Source organism: Grampus griseus (assembly GCF_964374135.1).
Source record: "Grampus griseus genome assembly, chromosome: 4".
Lineage (NCBI taxonomy): Eukaryota > Metazoa > Chordata > Mammalia > Artiodactyla > Delphinidae > Grampus > Grampus griseus.
In genome coordinates, this window is record NC_138997.1 from 136398111 (window position 1) to 136410147 (window position 12037).

The window sequence follows — 12037 nt, forward strand, 5'->3', positions numbered from 1 at the left end:
CTAAAAATGTTCACACTTTCTGTGTCATTTGTAAGGTATTTTCTCATAATCTCCACATATTTTATTTTACAAATGCCTCACAATCTTTGTATATTTAAGAGTGCTTATTTATATTTACTGTCATAATATTTGGGGTTTCATTTCAATGATCTTGGATTGTTCTGGGCATTCATTATTCTCTTTCCTTTTGATTCCCTTGTTTCATTAAGATCATGATTGAGAATCTTGAAATTCAGATTGTTACTTCTTTTCACAAAACAAAAATAATGCACAGGTTTTAAACCCATTTGTTTACAGTCATCTTTCCTTACAATTTTTTTTTTTCCTTGAGTGACTAAATATCCCCCAAATCAATGGGAGACTCATTCTGTCTGGTTCAATAAAAGTGAATAATTGGATCCCTGCTTTTGTTTCAGTGTAGGCAGTGCAACTTAGAGTTGGGGACAGAAAAGTGGTCTCATTCAATGTTTCTCTTTCATCCTTGGGACTTTCTCTTTCTGAACTTCTTCTGAGGATATAATTTGAGCTACATAGTCCAAGTGCTGAGTGAACGTTTTACAATGGATTTCCCTTCTCTTCCTTTTTGGTATGGTTGTAAATATTTTAATAGAAACTTGGGAAGACGAAAGTTAGGAACATCAATTCTGGTAACCCCATGGTACAATGACCTGACCCACTCTTTCAATTTTATCTTCTACATTACACACAACACATGTTAAAGATATTTTTAAAAAATAAATCATATTACAAAAGTTATTTTATCTTCCTAAAAATTTTAAGTTTTTATATTCTCACAAGAGCAGAGACCTACCTTACATTTCAGTATCACTCTGTTATTGAAGATTTAATGAGAGGTTTTCTTTTCATACATCAAAATCTTTCATGACATAAATCTGAGAGTGATGCTTCTAAGTCTCCACGCACTCATAAAAATATACTAATTTCAAATGAACAAAGATAACATAGACTGTAAGGGCTGAGTGGAAAGGAGGAAAAATGAACAAAATTAGAAACTGTAAGAGAGAGACAATTTTGAATTCTTCTAAAATGTTTATTTTTGTAATTTCAATCTCCAGTAAAATGAGTTATGATTAACTGAATGATCTTAAAACATAGTGCTTCATAATCAATATTTGGTAAATTGCTGTAGAAGTGCAAGCACACTTTTGCCAAACATCTAAAGATACATTATTTATAAGTAATTTGAAAATTCAGGCATGTTTTAAACATCTTAACTTGAGAAATAAAAACAATAATTTATATTCTTGCTTTTTATGATTATTACCATTATCTGAATCTGATAAAATTCTGTCTTCTGTCTGCTTTTTAAGAAATAGCTTGGATAAAAGAAAACATACGAAGTGCAATTTTAGAAAATCACAAGTAGTGCAGTGCAATGGATAAGGACACATCTTTACAGCCATAGTATCGGGGTTTATAGTTGACTTTTGTCCCTTATTACCTGTGAGACTTTAGGTTACTTAATGCTGCATTCCTCAATTTTCTCATCTACAGAATAATTAACAATAACTACCACATAGGCACAACCTTATGAGGATTAAATGTGTCAATCCATGTAAAGCCCTTTATACCACGTCTGGCAGAAAGTAAGAACTAGACAAATTTTCCTTCTTATCAATGGACACACATTTTTAAAAAGCCCAACATGAAACTGGAGAAACTGTATTTTATATTTGTTCTACGTAATGTGGAATTGGTTTATGTCACATTGGTACAGCCAGTGCAAATTCAAATTCAGAGTGTGTAACCTATAGAATCAAAAGGAGGGGGGAAAAAAAACCCTCTACACACATCCCATCCCAAAGTCTTGTTACCTGAGTTGCCACCCGTACAAGATAAAGTTGAATTTTATTTTATCTTCATATTTTATCTTTTGTCTAAAGGAAAAAAGGTTTTTATAATTTTGTAATGAGTTGAGTATGGGGAGGAAAAATGGGAGATGGATATATTAAAGGAAATCTGGATGTCTGAAATATCTGATTTCCAACGCGTCTCATTAGCTCATGTAGAGAAAGAAGGCGCCATCTGAACTAGTATTTTGAAAAAGCACAGTTGTAAGAACGTTACCTTGAAACAATTTTATATATATATATATAATTTAAAGATATATAATATTGAGCTATATAATATATAATATTTTGAGATATATAAATTTAAATTATTGTGATACAATATAACAATTTTCTTTGTTAGTTCTTTTTAAATTTAAGAATCTTTAATCAAAGATCAGGTTAATATTCTCCTATATAGTCTTCTAGAGACACTTTTTACTTAATTTGGGATCTAAAATCCTCTTACAATGGATTAGAGGTCATTAGTCTCTTTTTTCACATATACTCTCAAACTCCATAGACACATGCCATGATCTTTCACGATTTCTTTCAGCAAGCTATTCTCAGCAGTGAAAGCAGTGGGAAGGTAGCCCTGAGGATTCTGCAGTTCAGCAAGTGTCCAGTAGAGGGAGGTGAGATTCCACTACCTCTATTCTTTGTGAATTACACTTTTGAGGCCCCCGTGTGCATGGGAGTAGCCATTCCAAGTTCGTCCCCCGCAAAGGCTTACAATGATGACGTCAGTGACTCTCAGTTTTGACTCCTTTCCTCCCTGCCCAGTCACCCTTCCATGAAGCTTGGTGGTGAGAACTGGAGAGCTAGCGTTGTGGAAGTAGTGGCTCTAGCAGGAATAAATTCTATTGTCGCTTTACTTGTTCCTGAGGGTCTTCTTAGAACTGGCTTTATTCACATCATCTCTTCCTGTCAGCTGTGGTTCCTAATTTCCACTGCAGAAGCTCTGCTCAGACTGTGGTTTACATGAGTGAAAATGCAGTTACATGAGTAAAAGAGGTTCCCTTACCCATAAACTTATTTATCTGTTGAATATTAAATCTCAATACTATTGATGAGACATATTGAATTCTGAAATATTCTTTTACAGTATTTATATCAAAGAATGAGAAAGCAAAAACCGCATTTGCAGGAATAGAACGCATTAAAATTTTAAAGACACATGATCCAAACCGTAAAATAATCTGATTTTCTTTTCTTTTCTTTTCTTTTTTACATCTCTATTGGAGTATAAATGCTTTACAATGTTGTGTTAGTTTCTGCTCTACAACAAAGTGAATCAGCTATATGTATACATATATCCCCATATCCCCTCCCTCTTGAGCCTCCCTCCCACCCTCCCTATCCCATCCCTCTAGGTCGTCACAAACCACAGAGCTGATCTCCCTGTGCTATGCAGCTGCTTCCCACTAGCCATCCATTTGACATTTGGTAGTGTATATATGTCATTGTTACTCTCTCACTTCATCTCAGCTTCCCTTTCCCCCTTCCATGCCCTCAAGTCCATTGTCTACGTCTGCATCTTTATTCCTGCCCTACCACTAGGTTCATCAGTACAGCTTTTTAAATTCCACATAGATGTGTTAGCATATGGCATTAGCGTTTCTCTTTCTGACTTACTTCACTCTGTATGACAGTCTCTAGATCCACCCACCCAACTACAAATAACTCAATTTCGTTCCGTTTTATGGCTGAGTAATTTTCCATTGTATATATGTGCCACATCTTTATCCATTCATCTGTCGATGGACACTTAGGTTGCTTCCATGTCCTGGCTATTGCAAATAGTGCTGCAATGAACACTGTGGTACATGTCTCTTTTTGAATTATAGTTTTCTCAGGGTATATACCCTGCAGTGGGATTGCTGGGTCATATGGTAGCTCTATTTTTAGTTGTTTTTTTTTTTTTTTTTTTTTTTTTTGCGGTACGCGGGCCTCTCACTGTTGTGGCCTCTCCCGTTGTGGAGCACAGGCTCCGGACGCGCAGGCTCAGCGGCCATGGCTCACGGGCCCAGCCGCTCCACGGCATGTGGGATCTTCCCGGACCAGGGCACGAACCCGTGTCCCCTGCATCTCAACCACTGCGCCACCAGGGAAGCCCCTATTTTTAGTTTTTTAAGAAACCTCCATACTGTTCTCCATAGTGGCTGTATCAATTTACATTCCCAACAACAGTGCAGGAGGGTTCCCTTTTCTCCACACCCTCTCCAGCATTTATTTTTTGTAGATTTTTTGATAATGGCCATTCTGACCTGTGTGAGGTGATACCTCATTGTAGTTTTGATTTGCATGTCTCTAATGATTAGTGATGTTGAGCATCTTTTCATGTATTTATTGGCCATCTGTATGTCTTCTTTGGAGAAATGTCTATTTAGATCTTCTGCCCATTTTTGGATTAGGTTGTTTGTTTTTGCAATATTGAGCTGCATGGGCTACTTGTGTATTTTGGAGATTAATCCTTTGTCAGTTGTTTCATTGGCAAATATTTTCTCCCATTATGAAGGTTGTCTTTTCATCTTGTTTATGGTTTCCTTTGCTGTGCAGAAGCTTTTAAGTTTCATTAGGTTCCATTGTTTATTTTTGTTTTTATTTTCCTTACTCTAGGAGGTGGGTCAAAAAGGATCTTGCTGTGATTTATGTCATAGACTGTTCTGCCTATATTTTCCTCTAAGGGTTTTAAAATGTCTGGCCTTACATTTAGGTCTTTAATCCATTTTGAGTTTGTTTTTGTGTATTGTGTTAGAGTGTGTCCTAATTTCATTCTTTTACATGTATCTATCCATTTTTCCCAGCACCACTTATTGAAGAGGCTGCCTTTTCGCCATTGTATATTCTTGCCTCCTTTGTCAAAGATAAGGTGACCATATGTGCGTAGGTTTATCTCTGAGCTTTCTATCGTGTTCCATTGATCTATATTTCTGTTTTTGCACCAGTACCATACTGTACTGTATGTACTGTTTGATTACTATAGCTTTGTACTATAGTCTGAAGTCAGGGAGCCTAATTCCTCCAGCTCCATTTTTCTTTCTTAATATTGCTTTGGCTATTTGGGGTCTTTTGTGTTTCCATACAAATTGTAAACTTTCCCGTTCTAGTTCTGTGAAAAATGCTATTGGTAATTTGATAGGGATTGCATAGAATCTGTACATTTCTTTGGGTAGTATAGTTGTTTTCACAATATTGATTCTTCCAAACCAGGAGCATGGTATATCTCTCCATCTGTTTATGTCATCTTTGATTACTTTCATCAGAGTTTTATAGATTTCTGAGTACAAGTCTTTTGCCTCCTTAGGTTGGTTTATTCATAGGTATTCTATTCTTTTTTTGCAATGGTAAATGGGATTGTTTCCTTAATTTATCTTTCTGATCTTTTATTGTTAGTGTATAAGAATGCCAGAGATTTCTGTGCATTAATTTTGTATCCTGAAACCTTACCAGATTCACTGATTAGTTCTAGTAGTTTTCTGGTGGCATCGTTAGGATTTTCTATGTATAGTGTCATGTCATCAACAAACAGTGACAGTTTTACTTCTTCTTTTCCAATTTGTATTCCTTTTATTTCTTTTTCTTCTCTGATTGACATGGCTAGGACTTCCAATACTATGTTGAATAATAGTGGCAAGAGTGGACATCCTTGTCTTGTTCCTGATCTTAGAGAAAATGCTTTCAGTTTTTCACCATTGAGAATGATGTTTGCTGTGGGTTTGTCATATATGTCTTTTATTATGTTGAGGTAGGTTCCCTCTATGCCCACTTTCTGGAGACTTTTTATCATAAATGGGTGTTGAATTTTGTCAGAAGCTTTTTCTGCATCTATTGACATGATCATATGGTTTTCTCCTTCAATTTGTTAATATGGTGTATCACATTGATTGTTTTGCTGACTTTATTTTCAATAGAACTAACTACTAAATTGCAGAAACTGTAGTCTAGGACTAATCTTCTAAGTGGGTGAACAAATTTTAAAAAAGAAAAGGAAGGAATAACTTCTACTAGTATAACTCTTATTAATATTTCAGCCCTACATACCAAATTGAGAATTTATTCTTTATTATGTAGTGTCTTCTATTCAAAGTCATTCAGTGAATATTTCAGTTATTTATTGCACATCGGATTTGTTTTTGTGCTATGATAACTCTTCTAGAAATGTAGTTATAACACAGGCTATGTGAAAATTTACAAGGTGCTAATGAGCTTTCTTCAAACACCACAAATTATTTAAGTAGCTTAATGCTGTTGTTATTTTTACAGTGTCAGAGGAGTTTTCACACTAATGTGAGGCAGCCACATAATTTATTTCTCTGTTTTCAAACTTTCAAGTATAAATCAAAAACATAAGCATAAATTCAAAGAATGACAAAATTTATTTCTTTCAAATGTTTATGTTAAGGAGTGTTTTTAATCCAGGGAAATTTAACACAGTAATATGATTGATTTTAGTCTTTGATCTGAAAACTTTTATTCCAGGTTTGAGATAGGGCATGTGTAATGGGATGTTAAAACATTTAACTTGAATATTTAATTTCTACCGATTTTGGTTTTATACACCATATTAAAATTCGATCCATGTATATATTTATACTAAAAACCTCTCTGTGATAGCTGTTCTCATTCCTTCACACTTGAAAGTCAATTTTTGTCTTGTATGGAGATGTAAACATTGGATTGCTATCAGTTTTCTATTTTCTTAAGGAACCCTTGGACTTGAGAGTGAAGTCTAATTTTCAGTCAAAGCAGAGCTAAGGGTCAGAAGAGAAAGATAGGCAATTCCAAAGGATAAGTGGAGGTTGAGTTCTGGGTCTAGCACTAGCTTTGAGCTCTTGAGGTTATGGTAGACTTACCTGTACTGTTAGGTTAAGAACAGTAGGAAGTGGGAAGTGGAGGGGAAGACAAGATTTCAATATCTATCTCATTGAGTGAAGAAAGCGCCCAGTAAAAAATGTGAAACCTAGACACACTTAAATTCCCACCAAGGAAATAATTGAAATCAGTTTAACACTGATCTTTTCAATGACTGAACTTCTAAAGTAATATTCTACTTACATGGCAGTATATTTGAGAACAAGCCCTCAGGGCTGCCAGACTCAGGATTTAATTCCAGCTTCAATGCTTACTAGCTAGCTGCAGGATCTTGAAAAATTTCCTCATATGCTCTAAACCTCAGTTTCCTCATCTCTGAGATGGGAATTTTAGTAATGCATATTTCCTAGGGTGGTTTCTAGGTTTAAATTATTTAATAAAATTAAGTACTTAGCTGAGTGCCTGGCACAGATTTCAATATCAATGAATTTATATAGTGTATTGCTTTTGTGAAATGATATGATGCATGACCCACATCAGATGAGTAGTAGTATCAACAATATAAAATAATAGTGATCTTTTATTGAGTTTATAATATGTGCTGAGAAAATCTCAGTACTTTATATAAGTTAAATTTTTTCAACAAATCTAGAGGGAGATGAATAAAGTGGTGCTTAGAGAGCCCACTTCATAACTGGAGTGAAGTCTTAAGACTAGGAAAAAACCTAACCCATGGCTAATGCTTAAGAGAGACCTGATCCTTAAGAATTGTAGATGGCAATTAGTATGCTTATTGTTAGCAAGAACAAGTGCTAGGTTCTCCCTTAAATTATCATTTTAAGTCTTTGAAACTGCAGCGGCTTTATTTGTAAGTAAAGCAAACCCAGGTCAGGTTTGGAGACACTGAGCACACTAATCGGCCTCTGATGTTAAAACCACAATTGCAAGCATATGTGCCTTGTACATTTCTGCTAGGGTTTTGGACATGTGCCACAGGCTAGCACTTTGCCTTGACATTGCTGCTCTGCAGACAGATGGCAAATTCCTTGCTGATTTTCAATTAAGTGCATTTTTTTCAGAAGCATTTGAAGTATTAAGCATCCAGAAATTTCGGACACATGCACGTGAATCCTTATGGAGGCAGGAAAATAAATTTCTGATAGTTTAGACTAAAGTTGACATAGATATTTACTGAAATGGTGACATTTTTCCTCTAGGTTTTCACAATCAATTTCTCATTGTTTCTTTCACTTAGGCTGGGTTTTAGCAAAGGCAGCTCTGATCCATAGTGTAGTTTTTATCTGACTAACCTAACTCTGGTTTCATAGCTTCAAACTGGCTGATGAAAAATTTATTTAAATATTGTGCCTCATACTTCAAAAGGAACATGTGTGTTTCCTTCAACAGTACATTTTAAAATAAAAAGACATGCACTGTTAACTTTGGAAGTTAATACTTTATTTGATTTTAACCAAAGATTGTATCTTTGTATACAAAGTACATGAATTTCTATACAATAACTATATAAGTAGGAATAACGGGAAAATTAAGAATGCTTCCTCAATATCATATACTAAGTAAATCTTTATGTCTGCCAGCTTTATTATTTTTCCTTTCAGTCATCTTTACTGATAAGAATGGATCATAAAATGTTCACACCATAAGGGGGCTTCAAGGTTATTGAGTTGAGTATCTTTCTTTCACAGGTTCAAAAAATAAAGGCCAAGAACGTTCAAGAAGTTTCCAAAATGACACAGATAATGGAAGAATTTAAACCTTGATCTGATTAAGGTTAAGTGCTATTTCCATCACACATGTATTGTCCTTACTGATTGTCAATTATGTAAACAACATTATGGTGTATTATTTTTTTTTTTGGGTTTTTAAAATTGTTTTATTTGGGAAAAGTGCGTCTTACAAAAGGGCAGCTGCAAAATACAGAGACCTCTGCAACAATTACTTGTTTTTGCTTAACGTGAAAGAATGAGTGGTATCCAAGGAATCAAAGCAGTAGATGGACAAATCAGGGGCATCTCCAAGTTATTTTCAGGAAATAGAGCAACAAAACGCAAATTTATAATTTCTGATCAAGGAATTCTTCTAACAATTTAACTTTAGCTTATCTCGTGGATTACCACCTCTCCGTCCCCTTTTAGTGGAAAAGCATGACTTACTACTGCAAACCAATTACTCCACTACAGGAAACACCTTAGAACATAGTTTTGAATCACACCTGTCTAGCTGCAAAGCTCAGGGATGGAATGAGGCAAATACCCACAAAAACGAACAGAAAAACCCGACAACAAAACCCCTCAAATGAGGACAAAGGTTTGTCAAAAAGTGCCTGGACTAGAAAGTCTAGGAGATCATAAAACATTAAATACAACTGTGTAACTGAGACCCAGTTTGTGTTAATACATGAGACAACCAGATAGTTTGAACTTCTATGGCTAAGCCCATTTCCCTATTTATAGAGACAGAGCTAGCCCTGCTCTATTAACAGCTACCAATGTACTGCTTTGTCCTTTAAGATCTATTTGCCACACGAGGCTGAAACCACTAAACTTGAGTTTTTCCACTAAGGCTACAGACACTGCATCTATGCAGGGATGAGAAGCTTGTTACACACTCACACGTACCAAGTCTATCAGCCCTTGGGAGTCAACTTCCAACTCTGCATTTATTTTATTCCACTATATCTTTATATGTGTTCTTTCACAATTTTCCTATCAGGCTAAACACAGTAAAAATCTCAACACAGTCGCACCTGGTTCTGGTTACCCAGCAGTAGTACTTGTGTGCAATTAAACAAGAGACCAAAACCACAGAACAAGTGCACAGGGTGGGGATTACAGGGCAGGGAACAGATATAAAAACACAGATGTGCAGAATTCACCAGAAACCTCAAGCATCTGCCTAAGTCTATAGCAGAAGGCTACATGCCACAGTTCAGATCCTTCACCTATCACCCCAATTCTTGGACCCCACAGCAGGGCCAATGCTGTTACTTTTGAACCTGGGGTCCTCAAAAGTGAGTACTGCAAATCCAGAAATGCTACCCTTGAACTGTGTGAATCTGGCTGAAAACAGATGACGCAACAAACCTACACTCTAACTGTCTGACACTTAAATTCATGTTACAAAAAAAACTAACTTTAAGATTTATTTTTGTAACTTTTTGAAACAGAGAAAACAACATACTCCTTGGAGAAAGGTGAGGAATTGAGAAGACAGGCCCTGGGTAAAACTTATTACGACAGCACCTGGAGTTGAGAGGCCTGCCTAGAAGAGAACCACGGGCGCTGCCGCCACGAGCGGGGACGGCTGCCGTCTGAGGCTCAGCAGACCAGTTCACACGCCCCGCAAAGCTGCTATAGATCCAAGTCATAAAAATCTTCCAGCTCATCGTGAAACAAGTCCCACTCGTCTTCAGAGTCCGTCAGGTCGTCGTCCCCACCTGCAGCCAAAAGCATAAGCAACATCTCGCCCAGCTCGAAGGTGACAACCTCTTCGTCGTCGTTGTCGAAGGGGTTGCCGTGCTCTCTTTCCTCAATGAGCTCCCAGAAGTGGTTCCTTCGTTGGGCCCGGTATCTGCTTGATGTTCCCACTTTCTGTCTCTGTGGCTCCTCCCTACGGCCATCAGGGTACGCATGCTTGTAAAAACAGTTCCCTCCAAATGGACAGCTCCCGCGTCCTTCATCAAAATACCTGCACGCCTTGTTGCTCATTGCCTCTTTGTATTTCTGAATGAGTTTCTGCTTCTCTTCTTTCTCCTCCACCCAGTACTCACTTGGAATGACAAAGTTAGATGTGATGCGGCATTCTGGGCAGGACTTTATGATCTTGCTCTCAAATTGCTTAGCACTCCTCCACTTGCGAATACACTTGAGACAGTAGGTGTGGTTGCAGTTGGAGAGGATCCCGAAGCGGCGCTCGCTGGGGTTGGCTTTTTCATAGACCACCTCCATGCAGATCCCACACACCATGTCCTTGCTGCGCTGCACGGCAAACAAGAGCTCCATGTCCTTCTCATGGGCCTCGATGCAAGATTTTATATGTTGTGATCTTTGGGCAGCATCCATTGGATGGAGGACCTGCAGCCCACACATATCACACGAGTCTCCGTGGAGATACACACAGTTCTCCCCATATCGGCACTCTCCCACCACAGCATAGGGGCAGAGCTGCTTCTTTGTTTCCACTGCAGTTTGCTCCTTCTCTGATTCTTCCTTGGTCACTGAGCCCTGCAGGGGTGCTTCAGTGGAGGAAGGGGCAGTACGGCCACAGTAGGGCTGCCCAGGAACAAACTCAATGGCGTTCACCCAGTCTTCTGAACCTGCTCCTACAGTTGAAAAGTTTGAATTTCTTGACTCAGCTTCGCACATATTCATTTCAACAATCGGTCCAACTACTGATGAGAGACTTGAGGAAGCAGCAAGGGGTGACTTTGCAGTTAGATCTGTAGCAGTTGCTTCTTCCTGTTTCAATGGCTTGCTGTGTTCATATCTGCAGCGGTCTCCGTAAATACAGTACCCTCGCTGAAAATACTTGCACACTACACCATGTGGACTGTCAGAGAGGTCATGTGAGTATCGACAGTTATCTCCTTCCTTACAAACCCCATGCATGAAATACCTGCAGGTGACCTGTTTAGTCCAGCCGCCGCTGCTGCCGTCGCTGCCGCCTCCCCCGCCCCCCGCCCCCAGGGACGGGGAGGTGACTGTGGGGGTAGGGGTGGGGGAGGCCACTGCCGCCGCTGCCGCTCGTGCTCCTGATGTTGTGGCTGTTGTTCCGGGAGCTGCAGCCTCCGCCATTACTGTTTATCCCACACAGCAATGGCGCCGGAACTTCCGGGATCACATAATTCCGGTCCGGCTGCGGGGAGGAGAAGGCGGCAAGGCGAGGGGTGGAGAAGGTCACTGAGGCGCCAGCTCGTTCCCCTCTGCCCCGCGTCGCGTCTCGGTGTATTATAATATTAAGGCCACCTCATAATTTATTGTCTTCCACAGACTATAAAACATAGTAACATTCTGTACCTCTATTTACTAGAAATAATTGGGTAAAAAAGAAATGAGAGCAGATAATTCAGGAGGAGATATAAATCAAACCTGTGCAGAACTGAATGTGGAAGTATGTATGTTCACACCCACACACCCACATACACAGTCACTCAATAAACATTTTTATATGTACAAGGACTGTACAAATACACACACAAGTGCTCCTGAAAAATTATGAGTGGGTTGTGAAAGAAGTTTTGGTGTAAAAATTACTAGGATATCTACAATACTAATATTTATTTAAGATCCATTAGTGTTGACCCTTCTCAGTTGAAGAATGTTTTATTGTGGAAAGAGATTTTGCTACTGACC

At 38.2% G+C, this 12037-nt stretch overlaps 1 protein-coding gene across 3 annotated transcripts; it reads right to left on the minus strand.

Moving 5' to 3' along the window:
* Window positions 1–9877: 9877 nt before the first annotated feature.
* Window positions 9878–11583, minus strand: LOC309821414 (E3 ubiquitin-protein ligase makorin-1-like). 3 transcript variants are annotated; one of them, XM_082652683.1, is made up of 2 exons: window positions 10500–11583; window positions 9878–10388 (listed from the first exon to the last, which is right to left on the minus strand). In XM_082652683.1, the coding sequence occupies exons 1-2, from the start codon at window positions 11477–11479 to the stop codon at window positions 10037–10039; spliced, it is 1332 nt and encodes a 443-aa protein (XP_082508809.1). In that variant the 5' UTR covers window positions 11480–11583; the 3' UTR covers window positions 9878–10036. The 3 variants fall into 3 exon arrangements, with proteins under 3 accessions (XP_082508809.1, XP_082508810.1, XP_082508808.1); XM_082652684.1 differs by having other exon boundaries at window positions 10456–11583; XM_082652682.1 differs by having other exon boundaries at window positions 9878–11583.
* Window positions 11584–12037: the final 454 nt, after the last annotated feature.

Excerpts from the sequence above, each read along its gene's own strand:
- LOC309821414 (XM_082652682.1), bottom strand. The coding sequence starts at position 11,479 with ATGGCGGAGGCTGCAGCTCCCGGAACAACAGCCACAACATCAGGAGCA.